The 18,800-nt window shown below is 43.7% G+C and overlaps 1 protein-coding gene across 1 annotated transcript in view; it reads left to right on the top strand.

Annotated features, from left to right (window-relative positions):
• Window positions 1–18,800, top strand: part of RETREG1 (reticulophagy regulator 1) — a 175,334-nt gene that overhangs the window by 16,394 nt on the left and 140,140 nt on the right. Inside the window, exons 2-3 of the mRNA XM_075314875.1 lie at window positions 2,812–2,918; window positions 14,944–14,974. Of these exons, the coding sequence (XP_075170990.1) occupies window positions 2,812–2,918; window positions 14,944–14,974 (138 nt within the window). The remainder of the gene's footprint in view (window positions 1–2,811; window positions 2,919–14,943; window positions 14,975–18,800) is intronic.

Raw genomic sequence — 18,800 nt, 5'->3', positions numbered from 1 at the left:
AGTCATTTCAAGTTTTAAGTAAATAAACCTTCACTATTGTGCAGACTTTTAATGTGCTTTCTATATGAATTGCTCACTATTTCCAAGGCACCTGCTTGCTGTCAATGAATGGAAACATTCTTGTTTAGGCTGCTTTCACACATCCGGTTTTAGCAGAGGCGGCCAATCCGTCTCTAAAACCTGTGCAACGGATGCGGCGAGAAAATCGCATCCTTTGCATACGTTTTTAACATGGGGCCCGTCCGGTTTTTGCCGCTTGCGGCAGGCTAATGAGCATGCGCAGTGGAAAAAACGCATGCAGCTGCCGGATGTGGTTTTTGCCGCAGGACGCCGCATGCGGCGTCCATAGGCATGCATTGCAAATTGCGCCGCATCGACCGGCTGCGGCGCGATGCGTTTTTTTTTTGCCGGACAAAAAAACGTGCCAGGCAACGTTCCATCCGGCCGCCGCATCGGCTAAATCTGCCGCATGCTGCAAAAACCAGACGGAACGCAAGCCCATGCGGCACAATACGGCACTAATGTAAGTCTAAGCAAAAAAACGCAACCGGCGGCAAAAAAAAACGGTTGCGTTTTTTCTGCAAAGCACCGGGTTGTGCCGCACAGGAAAAAAACGGATGTGTGAAAGCAGCCTTATACCCAGACACCCAAAATCTAAACACAGACCAGTTCAGCAGCTTTGGCTCATAAAAAGGGTCCATAATGGGGTCACCTTATGATATTTATTTGATTAGGCAGTCTTAAGGCCCCTTTACACACTAAGACTTTCTAGCGATCCCACCAGCGATCCCAACCTGGTCGGGATCGCTACAAAGTCTCTGGTGAGTCGCTGGTGAGCTGTCAAACAGGCAGACCTTACCAACGACGCAACAGCGATCCGGACCTGCAGAACGACCTAGCTGGTCATTGGGGACGTGTTAAAGCAGCTATTTGAAAGGGAAGTCGCTAACAAAGTCAATGTAATGGTGTCAAACACATGCATGCTGCTCAGCGGGAAACAAAGGACCAAAAAATGGTCCTGAAAGATTTGTAGCGATCAGCAACTTCACAGCAAGGGCCAGGTCGCTGATGCGTGTCCCACACTGCAATGTCGCTGGGGAGGTCACTATTACTTCACAAAACCGGTGACGTTACAGCGATGTTGCAGTGTGTAAAAGGGGCCTTTAGGTTGGGTTATCATCTTATCTGTGTCTTTGACTCCATCTGGGGTTTCTTTATGGTTCCCAAAAAAACAGGATTCAGATGGGCCCCGTGTCTGTTTTTTTTAGCTAGTCTAAGGGCTCATGCGCACGTAACTGCTGAAAATTCTGCAGTGATTTGACAGCACATGTGCGCATCAAATCGCTGCAGAAACATTGCGTAATGGATGCAGTTTTTCTGTACGAAAAAAGCCGATTTCATGCGCTCAGGATGCTGCCTCTCCCATAGACAGAGTGGGAGCTGCATCCAAAGCGCACAAATTAATTGGCATGCTCATTTTATGAACGCACGGATTTGGGTCAAAATTTTAGCACCCAAATCGCTGCGTTCATAAAAGCATCATGCGCACGTATCATGCACAATCTACATAGACTGTGCAGGGGACGCAGGACGCATGCATTTACACTGCAGTGCTATACGCAGCGTAAATGCATGCAATTACGCAACGTGCGCACGAGCCCTAAGGGGTAAAGTTTCTCCTTGAAGAGTGCACCAAGTGAGCATAGTAAAACTTATAGGCCATTGAATGTTCCCCTAGGAATTATTAATATGCAGATTATTGACTTGGTGCTATCTACAAGCCAAAGCTTTGCCCTATCTATCTCATATCAAGCACCTCGCACTCAGCCAGCCACTACTATTACTTTGCACTGATGAGGGGCAAACACTTAGAAACACTTGTCTGTAAATGTAGTGTCTGGCCTGGCTTTTATCCTAAGGGGTAATTTGCACGCTGCGACATCGCTAGCATCGGCTAGCGATGCCGAGCGCGATAGTCCCCGACCCCATCGCACATGCGATATCTTGTGATAGCTGCCGTAGCGAACATTATTGCTACGGCAGCTTCACACGCACTTACCTGCCCTGCGACGTCGCTCTGGCCGGTGACCCGCCTCCTTCCTAAGGGTGCGGGTCTTGTGGCGTCACAGCGACGACACACGGCAGGCGGCCAATAGAAGCGGAGGGGCAGAGATGAGCGGGACGTAAACATCCCGCCTACCTCCTTCCTTCCGCATAGCCGGTGAAGGCAGGTAAGGAGATGTTCCTCGCTCCTGCGGCTTCACACACAGTGATGTTTGCTGCCGCAGGAATGAGGAACAACATCGTATCTCCTATTGGTGCGATATTATGAAAATGACCGACACTACACAGAACACCGATTTTCGACGCTTTTGCGATCGTTTATCGGCGCATCTAGGCTTTACACGTTGCGACGTCGTTACCGGCGCCGGATGTGCGTCACTTTCGATTTGACCCCGACGATATCGCAGTAGTGATGTCGCAGCGTGCAAAGTACTCCTAAGTCCTGTGACAAGTACCTTTAAATTGACTCTGGTCTAAAGTCCCTAAATTGATTTTTAGGATTGCTAACTCCAATAGGTGGCACTAGAGGTCCTGTTCTCTTCCTCTCTGATGAGCCTATTTGCATCTTTTTAGCTTAATAGCATAGTGTACTATTGTGTCTGGCAAAAGAGATGGCTGCTGGACACTGCCGGATAGGAAGGCTTACCTCATTGATTGAACAGGGCTGCTGCCGTTCTCACGATGTATGCATTATATACGATATTTACAGCAAAAAGTGTGATTTTAATATTTTTTTTATTTTTTCAGGTTTCTTGCCTCTACTCAATGGAGAATATATCATTTATTGTCACTCATTTCAATCGGACTTGTTATGGTTCAGATAATCAGACATTTTTTACTGTCAAGAAGTCGAGGTAAGCAACTTCATTAATGAATAAATACAAAAATGTTACTTATCTCTAAGCAACTTTGAGGTGTAAACAGAAACTTGCTGTGCATATGTTTCTTCTTTTGTCACTTTTTTAACTGCTTGAGGCTGCAAAAAGGCTAAAATAAAGTGACCAGACTTCTGTTTGGAAACCGCTACTATCTTATATACAGTGCCTTGCGAAAGTATTTGGCCCCCTTGAATTTTTCAACCTTTTCCCATATTTCAGGCTTCAAACATGAAGATAAAAATTTTAATGTTATGGTGAAGAATCAAAACAAGTGGGACACATTTGTGAAGTTGAACGATATTTATTGCTTATTTTAAATTTTTGTAAAAAAACCCCTTAAAAGTGGGGCGTGCAATATTAATCGTCCCCTTTAAGTTAATACTTTGTAGCGCCACCTTTTGCTGCTATTACAGCTGCAAGTCGCTTGGGGTATGTGTCTATCAGTTTTGCACATCGAGAGACTGAAATTCTTGCCCATTCTTCCTTTGCAAACAGCTCGAGCTGAGTGAGGTTGGATGGAGAGCGTTTGTGAACAGCAGTTTTCAGCTCTTTCCACGGATTCTTGATTGGATTCAGGTCTGGACTGTGACTTGGCCATTCTAACACCTGGATACGTTTATTTGTGAACCATTCCATTGTAGATTTTGCTTTATGTTTGGGATCATTGTCTGGTTGGAAGACAAATTTCCGTCCCAGTCTCAGGTCTTTTGCAGACTCCAACAGGTTTTCTTCAAGAATGGTCCTGTATTTGGCTCCATGCATCTTCCCATCAATTTTAACCATCTTCCCTGTCCCTGCTGAAGAAAAACAGGCCCAAACCATGATGCTGCCACCACTATGTTTGACAGTGGGGATGGTGTGTTCAGGGTGATGAGCTATGTTGCTTTTATGCCTAACATATCGTTTGGAATTGTGCCCAAATAGTTTGATTTTGGTTACATCTGACCAGAGCACCTTCTTCCACATGTTTGGTGTGTCTCCCAGGTGGCTTGTTGCAAACTTTAAACAACACTTTTTATGGATTTAAGAAATGCATTTCTCCTTTCTACTCTTCGATAAAGGCCAGATTTGTGCAGTGTACTAGTGATGGGCAGTCCGGCTCTTTTTGGTGATACGGTTCCCATGGCTCTGCTCACCAAAAAGAGTGGGCTCATTCGGATCGTTCTTGGCTCCCTATTAAATATGTGTTCACTCCATGTGAACACATATTTAAGATTATAGTAACGCCAATGAAACCCCGCCCAGCCGCAGCTAAACCCCACCCACTTACAAGGGACCAATTAGATTGTTGAGAGGGTGAGGTTTAGCCATGGGTGGGCGGGGTTTCAGCAGCAAAATGAGCCGTTTAGAGAATTTAGTGGGTCTCACTGGAAATCCGGCTCCTGTCAGTCACAGCAGGGAGCTGGATCTTTGTGTCGGATTGTTCGCGACCGATACATCACTACAGTGTACGACTGATTGTTGTCCTATGGTCAGACTCTCCCACCTCAGCTGTAGATCTCTGCAGTTCATCCAGAGTGATCATGGGCCTCTTGGCTGCATCTCTGATCAGTCTTCTCCTTGTTTGAGATGAAAGTTTGGATGGATGGCCGGGTCTTGGTAGATTTGCAGTGGTATCATACTCCTTACATTTCAATATGATCGCTTGCACAGTGCTCCTTGGGATGTTTAAAGTTTTGGAAATCTTTTTGTAACCAAATCCGGCTTTAAACTTCTCCACAACAGTATCACGGATCTGCCTGTTGTGTTCCTTGGTCTTCATGATGCTTTAAACAGAACACGGAGACTATCACAGAGCAGGTGCATTTATACGGAGACTTGATTACACACAGGATATTTATCATCATCAGTCATTTAGGACAACATTGGATCATTCAGAGATCCTCAATGAACTTCTGGAGTGAGTTTGCTGCACTGAAAATAAAGGGGCCGAATAATATTGCACGCCCCACTTTTCAGTTTTTTATTTTTTACAAAAATTTAAAATAAGCAATACATTTCGTTCAACTTCACAATTGTGTCCCACTTGTTGTTGATTCTTCACCATAACATTAAAAAAATTTTTTCTTTATGTTTGAAGCCTGAAATGTGGGAAAAGATTGAAAAATTCAAGGGGGCCCGAATACTTCACAAGGCACTGTATAGAATGTAAAAATAATGCCTCAGAGGACGTCTGACAAGATGTCAGAGAAGATGTTTCACGAAAAACTTGTCGTCTAAAAGATGCTGTGTGCACATAGGAGCTGTTAAAGTGTTCACATAGTAAAATAACCATTACTTATCATGTGAATCTCCCCCACTTCAGTGGACCCCACCAGTCCTGCGGTGATTCATGTCCATCATTAACTTGACCACAATAGACTCAGATGCTGTATATGCAAATTTCACTACAGAGGACATGATAAATGATGTGGATGATGGATGTGACATTTTCATTGCAGCACTGTTGGGCAAGCTCTGTCTAGCCTATAAGGGAACAGGTGACTCTCCTGGTGGACCTATGGGCCACCTCCTATATGAGCACTAGTTGGCACAAAACACTTGAATCACTATGTTCAAAGGCAGCATTATAAACTCAACAACTACCTAGTATTTTTTATTATAAATTAATTATGCATATAATATATACATGAGGCTCCCGAGAGTCAATGTCACTGGTGGTCCCTTGGAAACCCAGGCTGACACTGCTGGTGGGAACCAACTGGGCAACAGGTAAAAGCTATGCTATTATATTAAAACTTTTCAGTTCTTAAGGCCCATTTACACACGATATTGCTAACGAGATATCGTCGGGGTCACGGTGTTGGTGACGCACATCCGGCCTTGTTAGCGATGTCGTTGTGTGTGACACCTTTTTGCGATCAGTAACGATCGCAAAAAGGTGTCAAATCGTTCGTCGTGTACACGCCGTTCATTTTTAAAAAATCGTTCCTCGTTTGGAACGCAGGTTTTTTGTCATTCCAGCGGCAACACACATCGCTATGTGTGACACCGCAGGAACGAGGAACAACATTGTACCTGCGGCCACCGGCAATGAGGAATGAAGGAGGTGGGCGGGATGTTCCGGGCGCTCATCTCCGCCCACCCTCTTCTATGGGGCGGCCGCTTAGTGACGCCGCTGTGACGCCGCACAAACCTCCCCCTTAAAGGAGGCGGTTCGCCGGCCACAGCGACATCGGTGAACAGGTAATTGCTCGTGACGCTGCCGTAGCGATATTGTTCGCTACGGCAGCGATCAACCCGTTATGCGCCACCGACGTGGGCGGGTGCCCGCTTTACTCAATTTTTTATTCCCAAAAACCCCTTTAACCTTTTAAAAGCTAACAGGTCAAAACAGTTACATCCTGTTTTGGCAATCCTATGTGAGCGACTGTAATACATTCTATTAAGAGAGGAACAAGTATCCTGCTGACTCCTATTCTGCTAGGCGAAGAGATTGCCATCAGCCTCATCGAGCTTGAGATACAATGAAGAGATTAGAAGAATGGAGAACCTACCAAACTTGCTCTGCTTAAAACTTCCATGGGCGTCAATGGCGAGAGGCTCACAATATGTGTCCGACTTCTTTCAGACTGTGCTGACTTACTATGTGGAATATAACATATTTGAGCCGGAGATTGGAGAATCTACTTATTAGACATCTATGGCATATCCTGGAAATATGCCATGCATGTCTTTGATACGAATACCTCATTAAATAGAATGCATCATCAGAAATTACCAAATTATTCAGGTAAGGTTTTTAATATCTGAACTAACCACTACAGCAGACACCATACACTGATATTTCCTGTTGTCTGCAACTGACATGATAGTTGTGCTTTATACTCTGAGAAAGGAGTAGAATAATCTCTTTAAGGTTACTCCCATTCTTCAGAAATGGGTGTTGTTGGTTAGTGCTTATAAATATAAGCAATTTTACAGTTTACTGCTGATTAAAAGGTTCATCCGTTCTTGCAATAGTAACACTTTTGTTTATAACTTGTTGTCTTGGATACCGTCTACTACTGCTAGATAGTAGAACATGTGCCGTGCTTACAAGCTCTTTTCTAGTAAGCTTGTAAGTACTGCTTTTAAGATTACCTGGCGTGCACTGTTGCCTCCTAATTCCAATCAGCCACTAAAGGGGGCTTTACACGCTACGATATCGTTAATGTTTGGTCGCCGGGGTCAAGTTGTTAGTGACGCACATCCGGCGTCTTTAACGATATCGCAGCGTGTAATACTTACCAGCGACCTTAGGCGACCTCAAAAATGGTGAAAATCGTTCACCATGGAGAGGTTGTCCCAAAGTAAAAAATCGGTAAGGGTTGTTTAGCGTTGTGGTTCATCGCTCCTGCGGCAGCACACATCGCTGTGTGTGACACCGCAGGAGCGAGGAACGTCTCCTTACCTGCCGCTGGCCCCAATGAGGAAGGAAGGAGGTGGGCGGGATGTTACGTCCTGCTCATCTCCGCCCCTCTGCTTTGATTGGCCGGCGCTTAGTGACGTTGCGGTGACGTCGCTGTGATGCCGAACGTCCCTCCCCCTTGAAGGAGGGATTGTTCGGCAGTCACAGCGACGCCGCCGACCAGGTAAGTATGTGTGACGCTGCGTAGCGATAATTTTCGCTACGGCAGCGATCACAAACAATCGCATGCGCGACGGGGGCGGGTACTTACACGGTCACTATCGCTAGAAATTGCTAGCGATATCGCTACCGTGTAAAGCCCCCTTAAGAGAAAAGGTGTTAATATGTCAAGAACAACTCCAAACTTTAACCCCTTCTCAACATGGCCAAGGGGAGGAAAATAACTTTTTTTATTTTTATGTCCACATAGATTTATGAGAGCTTGTTTTTGGCACGGTGTACTTTTGAATTCCACCATTTATTTTATCACATAGTGTACTAGAAAGCAGGAAAAAAAAAAATCAAGTGGTGTGAAATTGTAAAGAAACTGCAATTCTGTCAGTGTTTTTTGGAAATTGTTTTTATTGCCATTTAACAAGTTAACAGCCGCAGGTGGTGCTCTCCTCCATCCGCGGCTGTTAGAAGCAGATCCTGGCCAGTTGTGTGGCAGGTTCACCCCATGAATCTGCTCCATCCATCTTGCGCCGTACATGTAGAGCGGATGTTGGTAAGGGATTAATAAGCAGTAAATTACACAATTACTTGTTTTTACAAGCACAATGCAACAATACCGATCTATGAAGATGGAATTCTATCTTTTATTGAGCAGACTGTGAAAAAGTAATATCGAGAAGACGGAGGGCTAGTGAATTATAAAGTTCAGTGGCCAGCAAGTGCAACTGTTCAAGATTATTGAAAAACACAGTGACAGATAAATTAGAATAAATAGCATCAGAATGTTAAAAATATGTTTAACATACAACTTTATCTAAGGCCTCTTTCACATGTCCATGCAAAACACAAACATTTTGTACAGTCCGCGATAAAGGTACATATGTGTGTGAGTATGTCCATGTGTGTGTTCTACATGTGCTATCCCTGTGCTCAGGGCCAGATTAAGGTTGGTGGGGGCCCCTGGGTGGAAAATCTGTTGGGGGCCCCATAATCTTAACATTTTTAGCCATAACAGTAGAGTGTGAATTGTAGCATTTAGATATAAATCCAATGAGCTTGTATCTTATCCTGTTCTGACACATTCAGATTTACAGTACTACAATACAGATACAGTCCAGGATCACTCAAAGCAGTCACATATACACAGAAAGTAGAGTTACTCACATTTTTTTTAATGATCCCAATGTTAAGACAGCCAAGAAGTAGTAAAACTGCAAATACATTTTTTAACAAATTCACTAAAATACATATAAACAGACAAACCTATACACAGACATATACACTGACATACATAGATACACATCATACATACAGACACACACAGACACATTAGAGGTATTAATATGGGGAAGTCGCCAGCAGCCTCACTCACCGCTCCCGCTTGTTTCCTTCCAGCTCCTCCTTGGCATGTGGCTGTGCTGCATGACAGCTGTCACTAACAGACATGGCCATACAAAGTGCACACTGATACTGCTGTATATACATCATAGGAGAGGCTGGGGGCTACAATATATACATTACAGGAGGGGCAGGGGGCATAGACATTACTGGGGGGGCATACATGTTACTGGAGTGGCAAACAGGTATGGGGGCGTACACATTACTGGGATGGGTATCATAGCACTCTGGGGGGCCCATACAGTTTTGGGGGGGTGCACATACGGCTCTAGGGGGGCCACACGCACAGCTCTGATGCATATATACACACTCACACAGCTCTGCTTCATACACACCCTGATAGCACTGTAACACACTTCTCTGCTACATATGTACAGACCTGCTGCCTTCATGCGCGCTGCACTACTACACACAAAGCACTGCTGTATATACACAGAACTCTGCTGCCCAAAGAGTATACACTATATACATACAGCTCTGCTGCACACCTGCACCCTGATAGCCCTGTTGCACACATCTTTGCTGCATATGTACAGACACACAAAAACACACATCTCTGCTGCATATGTACAGACACAGCAGCACACACAGCTTTGCTGCCTTCATGCACACTTCATTACTACACACAAAGCACTGCTGTATACACACAGAACTCTGCTGCCCAAAGAGTATATACTGTATACACACAGCTCTGCTGCACACCTGCACCCTGATAGCCCTGTTTCATACCTCCCAACCGTCCCGGATTCTGCGGGACTTGCACGATTTATCAGGTCTGTCCCGCACTCCCGCGGCTCACAGCTGATGTCCCGGCTCCTCCCCTCAGTGAAGTGAATAAATTAAATTAAATTATCATCGGCTCTGGATTTTCGGGGCGGCCGGGACTCGAACTCGTGGAACTGTAAGTTCATTGTTTCATTGCAGCTTTACCACTGAGCTACTGCCTGTAATTAAACCAATAGGTAGATTTTGTTATCTTGACCTCTATACTGCAGGTGAGACACCAGAAGCAGATTATTCAGCTGCAAAGATGGATGGAGGGATGGATGAATGGAGGGATAGAGGGATGGATGGATGATAGAGGGATGAATGGAGGGATAGAGGGATGAAAGGAGGGATAGAGGGAGGGATGGATGGATGATAGAGGGATGAATGGAGGGATAGAGGGATGAAAGGAGGGATAGAGGGAGGGATGGATGGATGATAGAGGGATGAATGGAGGGATGAATGGAGGGATAGAAGGAGGGATGAATGGAGGGATAGAGGGATGAAAGGAGGGATAGAGGGAGGGATGGATGGATGATAGAGGGATGAATGGAGGGAGGGATAGAGGGAGGGATGGATGCATGGATGATAGAGGGATAAATGGAGGGATAGAGGGATGGATGGATGGATGGATGGATGATAGAGGGATGCATGGAGGGATAGAGGGAGGGATGGATGATAGAGGGATGAATGGAGGGATAGAGGGATGGATGGATGGATGATAGAGGGATGAATGGAGGGATAGAGGGAGGGATGGATGGATGATAGAGGGATGAATGGAGGGATAGAGGGAGGGATGAATGGAGGGATAGAGGCAGGGATGGATGGATGATAGAGGGATGACTGGAGGGATAGAGGGAGGGATGAATGGAGGGATAGAGGCAGGGATGGATGGATGATAGAGGGATGAATGGAGGGATAGAGGGAGGGATGGATGGATGATAGAGGGATGAATGGAGGGATAGAGGGATGGATGGATGGATGGATGATAGAGGGATGAATGGAGGGATAGAGGGAGGGATGGATGGATGATAGAGGGATGAATGGAGGGATAGAGGGAGGCATGAATGGAGGGATAGAGGCAGGGATGGATGGATGATAGAGGGATGAATGGAGGGATTCATAGAGGGATAGAGGGAGGGATGGATGGATGATAGAGGGATGAATGGAGGGATAGAGGGATGAAAGGAGGGATAGAGGGAGGGATGGATGGATGATAGAGGGATGAATGGAGGGATAGAGGGAGGGATGGATGGATGATAGAGGGATGAATGGAGGGATGAATGGAGGGATAGAAGGAGGGATGAATGGAGGGATAGAGGGATGAAAGGAGGGATAGAGGGAGGGATGGATGGATGATAGAGGGATGAATGGAGGGAGGGATAGAGGGAGGGATGGATGCATGGATGATAGAGGGATGAATGGAGGGATAGAGGGATGGATGGATGGATGGATGATAGAGGGATGAATGGAGGGATAGAGGGAGGGATGGATGATAGAGGGATGAATGGAGGGATAGAGGGATGGATGGATGGATGATAGAGGGATGAATGGAGGGATAGAGGGAGGGATGGATGGATGATAGAGGGATGAATGGAGGGATAGAGGGAGGGATGAATGGAGGGATAGAGGCAGGGATGGATGGATGATAGAGGGATGACTGGAGGGATAGAGGGAGGGATGAATGGAGGGATAGAGGCAGGGATGGATGGATGATAGAGGGATGAATGGAGGGATAGAGGGAGGGATGGATGGATGATAGAGGGATGAATGGAGGGATAGAGGGATGGATGGATGATAGAGGGATGAATGGAGGGATAGAGGGAGGGATGGATGGATGATAGAGGGATGAATGGAGGGATAGAGGGAGGGATGGATGGATGATAGAGGGATGAATGGAGGGATAGAGGGAGGGATGAATGGAGGGATAGAGGCAGGGATGGATGGATGATAGAGGGATGAATGGAGGGATGAATGGAGGGATAGAGGGAGGGATGGATGGATGATAGAGGGATGAATGGAGGGATAGAGGGATGAAAGGTGGGATAGAGGGAGGGATGGATGGATGGATGATAGAGGGATGAATGGAGGGATAGAGGGAGGGATGGATGGATGATAGAGGGATGAATGGAGGGATGAATGGAGGGATAGAAGGAGGGATGAATGGAGGGATAGAGGGATGAAAGGAGGGATAGAGGGAGGGATGGATGGATGATAGAGGGATGAATGGAGGGATGAATGGAGGGATAGAGGGATGGATGATAGAGGGATGAATGGAGGGATAGAGGGAGGGATGGATGGATGATAGAGGGATGAATGGAGGGATAGAGGGAGGGATGAATGGAGGGATAGAGGCAGGGATGGATGGATGATAGAGGGATGAATGGAGGGATAGAGGGAGGGATGAATGGAGGGATAGAGGCAGGGATGAATGGAGGGATAGAGGGATGAATGGAGGGATGAATGGAGGGATAGAGGGAGGGATGGATGGATGATAGAGGGATGAATGGAGGGATAGAGAGATGGATGGATGGATGATAGAGGGATGAATGGAGAGATAGAGGGAGGGATGGATGGATGATAGAGGGATGAATGGAGGGATTAATGGAGGAATAGAGGCAGGGATGGATGGATGATAGAGGGATGAATGGAGGGATAGAGGGAGGGATAGAGGGATGAATGGAGGGATGAATGGAGAGATAGAGGGAGGGATAGAGGGAGGGATGGATGATAGTGGGATGGATGGATGATAGAGGGATGGATGATAGAGGGATATATAGATACACGACAGATAATAGATAGATAGAGATAGAATCATAGATAGATAGAATCATAGATAGATAGAATCATAGATAGATAGATAGATAGAGAGATAGAATCATAGATAGATAGATAGAGGGATAGAGATAGATAGATAGATAGATAGATAGATAGATAGATAGATAGATAGATAGATAGATAAATACTGTATCTCAATGTTGGTGAAAGAGTCAGATTCATTTGTTCCCATAAAACTACTATAAAGAAATGAGGAAAAAAATACAAATACAATTTTTTTTTATTTTTTTTTTATCTTCACCACCTTGGATTCAAACTAGCAACGTTCAAAACTTGTGTCCAGCAACCTCCTGGCTTTCCTAGCTGCTCAAGCTGTTGAGCCACTAGGATTGATGATGTCAGAGGGAGGATTTCACATAAATGAACCTACAATGCAGCCTCTTACACAGCAGATTACACAGGACACAGCTCCATTGTACACAGCAGTGTCTCTATCTCCTGTATTCTAGAGGGAGAGGAAAAGAGGATTTTTTTTCTTCTAATAAAGTTACTAAAAATAATAAAAAAAATAGAATGATGTAATTTTATTGCACTTTTTTATAAAATAATAATCATCACAAATCAGCAAGTAACATGGACATATTTGGTGTCTCTGTAATCGTAATGACCTGAACAACACAGCGATCAGATTATTTATGGGGATCGGTAAATAGCGGGAAAAAAGGCGCAATTTATTATTTTTCTTTATTAAAACACATAAAAAATGTAATAAAAATGGATCACTGAGGCCGTGTTCACACATAGCGTAAATGCTGCATTTTTTCTGCAGGTGTCCGCGCCACGAGTGCAATAACAATGTTCTCTGATTATTGCGTGTTTGCGGTATTTTTTATACATTGTCCCCCTTATTTGATACATGTTTGTTGCTGATGTGAATCCTGAAGCTTATAAAGAAAGAAACACCAAATCCGCACCGTTCAGCGGCGTCTTTCCACGCACCAGGAGCGGAGATTTCAGGACGTCTCATCCACTTTGCTTGGACAATTAGTCCATATTCACATGTAGTGTAAATGCTGCATATTTTTCTGCTGTTTTTTTGCACATTTATTCTGCTGTGTTTAATTGTCCAAGTAAAGTGTATGTGGTTCCATGAAAATACGCTCCTGAATTCTGCGGTTTTCGGGGGGGGGGGGGGGGATTCTCTGGAGGTTTCTATGTGGAGCTTAAAAAATGCAGGAAAAAGCTTCTCTGTACAATAAAAACACTTAAAAACGCAGATTCACATCTGAACCAAAAACGCATTAAATAATGGAGAAAAGGCAGAAAAAATGCAGCAAAAATGGAAAAAACAGAGAAGATAGTTATTGTGTAGTTTGGTGCAGACAGAAACAAAAAGAAACAGAATTTATGCAACGTGTGAACACAGATTGATAGGCACAAATAAGCAACATGTCATATAGTGACACAGAAATATAAAAAAATTCTGACTGCTATGAATATGAATGAACAGTCCACGGCATCTGCTGAATGACCCTTACTGCCAAATGGGTGTGGCTAGGGGTGTGGCTAGGGGCGTGGTCAAAATTTGCCGCGGCGCGCTGCGCGCATACTTTGTCCCTCTTTCCTTTCTTGAAAAGTTGAGAGGTATGCTGTTGCACACATCTTTGCTGCATATGTACATAAACAGAAAAACACCCAGCTCTGCTGCCTTCATGCCCACAACACTACAATACACAAAGCATTGCTGTATACACACGCAACTCTGCTGCCCAAAGAGTACATAATCACACAGCTCTGCTGCCCAAAGAGTATATATATATATATATATATATATACACATACATATATATATATATATATATATATATATATATATATATATATATATATATATATATATATTATATATATATATATATATATACAGTTCTGCTGCACACACAGCTCTGCTGCTTAAAGACTATACTTACAGCAACAAAGGCAGTTGTGAACTGCCCAGGCCAAAAAACTAATGCACTAACAGGATGCAGCGAAACGCCCAGTAGGTGGAGGCATCACAGGTGCTAGAGGAGCAAATCACACACACACTTCCAAAATATGGAGGTGGCGATTGCTGGATGATAAAATGCACTCTAGTGGCTTGCATAGGTCACCGTTCACACCTGCAGGTGCATAGTAACTGGCCAGCAGCCTATTAAACGCTTTTTGTTGTTTATATGTATATATTAGTATAGATCATTTCATCTTCAATTTGCTTAACTGTTCACAATAACATGCATGTCACTGTACATGCTGCAGAATTAAAAGTCTACACTTCAAGTGAATTCCTGTGTAGAACATTTCACTGCACATTTAGTTTTCTACATCCAAAATCTAGGTTGATAATAATCTTCAGCATTTCCAGCAGCAGGTGGGAACTTATCCAACTGCCACATGTATATTATAGATATACAATGTTCCTTAACATGACATAATTTCTGATGTTTCATTTTTCAGGTGCAAAACTATGGAGAGGTATTGTCAGAAGGTATGGTGGACTTACATTTTGACCCTATTATAAAGTATCAGAAATATTATACAGTATCTTACTGATAAATAGCATGTTTCTGGTAGTGTGAAACATTTTGGCTGCAGAATGCAATGTATCTTAATACAATTTTGACCTATATTATTCAAATGAAAAGAGCCCCACATTGTATTGTGATATGGGATGAACCATGAAGAATATTTCATGCTGTAAAATTTTACTTTATCATAACAAAATTTCTAATAATACCTTTTTAATAACAATGATATTTTTATTTCCTAATCCTAATTTTTATTATGTTTTATGTAACTTTGTAGTCAACATAATTACCTGTGTTGTCCGTTCTTAATAAAAAAAAAATAATTTGGGATGTGATTGCTTAAAGGGGTATTCTCAAGATTGGAAGTTATCCACTATCCATGGCATAGGAGATTTCCTATCTACATGTATTGCTTCGCTGAGTATCCGATTGTTAGCACCTATACCGATCCCGAGAACCGGGGTTCTCAATCCCCGGATCCTTGAGCGAATGGAGTATTGGTCGATCATGCTCACTACCATTCCTTTCATTCTTATTAGGACCACCAGATTTAGCGAAGAGCTGGACAAGAATGAATAGAACAGTAGTGAGCATGATTGATCACCACTCCATTCACAAACTATCATTTAGGCCTCTTTCACACGTCTGTTCCTTTTATCGCACATATGTGATGGTCCGTGGGGCAGGTCAGTATGTTTGTCCGTGTGTATTTTCTCTGTGTGCTGTTCGTGTGCTATCCTTGTGACCCTGAATAGCACAAGGACTGTATGAACTTGTATACTTACACAGCTGTCTTTGGTGCTGATTTCTCACTTGCTTCCGAGTCTGCGGTCAGTGCAGTGAATATTCATGATTATAATGAGTGGGCCCGGAAGCAAGTGAGAAAGCAGCTTTGGAGATAGGTAAGTATAAAATTCTTTTTTTTTAAGTGACGTGTTTTCTCTGGTAAGTGTCACACGGATCGCATCAGTGTGCAGTCTGTGTGACATCTGTGCTGCCAACAGAAAACAGACATGTCGCCGTGTGGAGCACACGAACATGCATGTGCTCCACATGAACACAAGGTCAGTGTGAAAACATGGACATGTGCGCAGACACTTTGAATTTAATGGGTCTATTTGTGCCATTTCTCTGGTACATGCAGAAACAGGCATCACACGTACCGGAGTCATGGATGTGTGAAGGAGGTCTTATACTGCAAAACAAGCCCCTATGCAGCTACAGTGCCTACAAGTAGTATTCAACCCCCTGCAGATTTAGCAGGTTTGATAAGATGCAAATAAGTTAGAGCCTGCAAACTTCAAACAAGAGCAGGATTTATTAACAGATGCATCAATCTTACAAACCAACAAGTTATGTTGCTCAGTTAAATTTTAATAAATTTTCAACATAAAAGTGTGGGTCAATTATTATTCAACCCCTAGGTTTAATATTTTGTGGAATAACCCTTGTTTGCAATTACAGCTAATAATCGTCTTTTGTAAGACCTGATCAGGCCGGCACAGGTCTCTGGAGTTGTCTTGGCCCACTCCTCCATGCAGATCTTCTCCAAGTTATCTAGGTTCTTTGGGTGTCTCATGTGGACTTTAATCTTGAGCTCCTTCCACAAGTTTTCAATTGGGTTAAGGTCAGGAGACTGACTAGGCCACTGCAACACCTTGATTTTTTCCCTCTTGAACCAGGCCTTGGTTTTCTTGGCTGTGTGCTTTGGGTCGTTGTCTTGTTGGAAGATGAAATGACGACCCATCTTAAGATCCTTGATGGAGGAGCGGAGGTTCTTGGCCAAACTCTCCAGGCAGGCCGTGCTATCCATCTTCCCATGGATGCGGACCAGATGGCCAGGCCCCTTGGCTGAGAAACAGCCCCACAGCATGATGCTGCCACCACCATGCTTGACTGTAGGGATGGTATTCTTGGGGTCGTATGCAGTGCCATCCAGTCTCCAAACATCACGTGTGTGGTTGGCACCAAGGATCTCGATCTTGGTCTCATCAGACCAGAGAACCTTGAACCAGTCTGTCTCAGAGTCCTCCAAGTGATCATGAGCAAACTGTAGACGAGCCTTGACATGACGCTTTGAAAGTAAAGGTACCTTACGGGCTCGTCTGGAACGGAGACCATTGCGGTGGAGTACGTTACTTATGGTATTGACTGAAACCAATGTCCCCACTGCCACGAGATCTTCCCGGAGCTCCTTCCTTGTTGTCCTTGGGTTAGCCTTGACTCTTTGGACAAGCCTGGCCTCGGCATGGGTGGAAACTTTCAAAGGCTGTCCAGGCCGTGGAAGGCTAACAGTAGTTCCATAAGCCTTCCACTTCCGGATGATGCTTCCATCAGTGGAGACAGGTAAGCCCAACTCCTTGGAAAGGGTTTTGTACCCCTTGCCAGCCTTGTGACCCTCCACGATCTTGTCTCTGATGGCCTTGGAATGCTCCTTTGTCTTTCCCATGTTGACCAAGTATGAGTGCTGTTCACAAGTTTGGGGAGGGTCTTAATTAGTCAGAAAAGGCTGGAAAAAGAGATAATTAATCCAAACATGTGAAGCTCATTGTTCTTTGTGCCTGAAATACTTCTTAATACTTTAGGGGAACCAAACAGAATTCTTGTGGTTTGAGGGGTTGAATAATAAATGACCCTCTGAATAAACTTTTCACAATTTAAAAAAAAAAAAAAAAAAGAAATCACATTCTTTTTTGCTGCAGTGCATTTCACACTTCCAGGCTGATCTACAGTCCAAATGCCACAATGCCAAGTTAATTCCGAATGTGTAAACCTGCTAAATCTGCAGGGGGTTGAATACTACTTGTAGGCACTGTACATTGACATAAACTGAAAAAGTTATAGCTCTTAGAAGAAGGGTGGAAAAAGGCCAAAATAAGGTAAATTGACTGCTGTGGGAAGGGGTTCATGTACAATGGTAAAGTATTCAGACCCCTTTAAATGTTTCACTCTTTGTTTCATTGCAGCCATTTGGTGAATTCAAAAAAGTAGTTTTTTTCTCATTAATGTACACTGCACCCCATCTTCATAGAAAAAAAACATTGCAAAAATTTCTACATTTCTGGATTTTTTTCTGGATTGGTGTGCAGCGTGTACATTAATGAGAAAAAAATTAACTTTTTTGAATTTACCAAATGGCTGCAGTGAAAAATGTAAAGGGGTCTGAATACTTTCCGTACGCACTGTATATTAAATGTTTTTAATATATGAGAGCTTCTTACACAACACATGCCAATTTTTTTTTTACTTTGCTGCAATAATAAGGTCTAATAAAAGGTATGGTACATCGAAAAACAAGCACTGAAAAACAGCTGTGACGCCAGAAGGGTGTGCACTTACCTATGCCAGCCGAATACAGATAATCATGGTGATGTTTATTGCTCTAATAGAAGATATACAGAAACAAATGCATTTATTACTTTAACAATTTAGCATTTCTTTAATCATGTTTTCCGTTGTGGAGATTATTATTTCTAAAATGCTTCCCCATTATACCGTATGAATGGTTAGCATCTGTTTATTATCATCTACAATTAGTTTTGCTAAACTCTTGTCTCCAAAGCTCACATCATCCCGATCCAGGACTCGTCTCCTATCATTAACAATAAGTTTTGAACAATAAAGTTTCCAAATAAAGCCGAGGACGCTATGAAATAACAGAGGTACAACATGTACTTTAACTGACTGATGGGTAGGATTCAAAGTTCTTTTTCTATCTCTATCTAGCTCTTTAAAAGACAAGCCCAGCAATACCTTTATATGGCCAGTCCCTTTCTGCAGTACTGA

This window comes from Anomaloglossus baeobatrachus, chromosome 6, assembly GCF_048569485.1.
Source record: "Anomaloglossus baeobatrachus isolate aAnoBae1 chromosome 6, aAnoBae1.hap1, whole genome shotgun sequence".
Lineage (NCBI taxonomy): Eukaryota > Metazoa > Chordata > Amphibia > Anura > Aromobatidae > Anomaloglossus > Anomaloglossus baeobatrachus.
The sequence above is the reverse complement of the archived record's forward strand: the minus strand, read 5'-3'. Positions and strand labels throughout refer to the sequence as shown.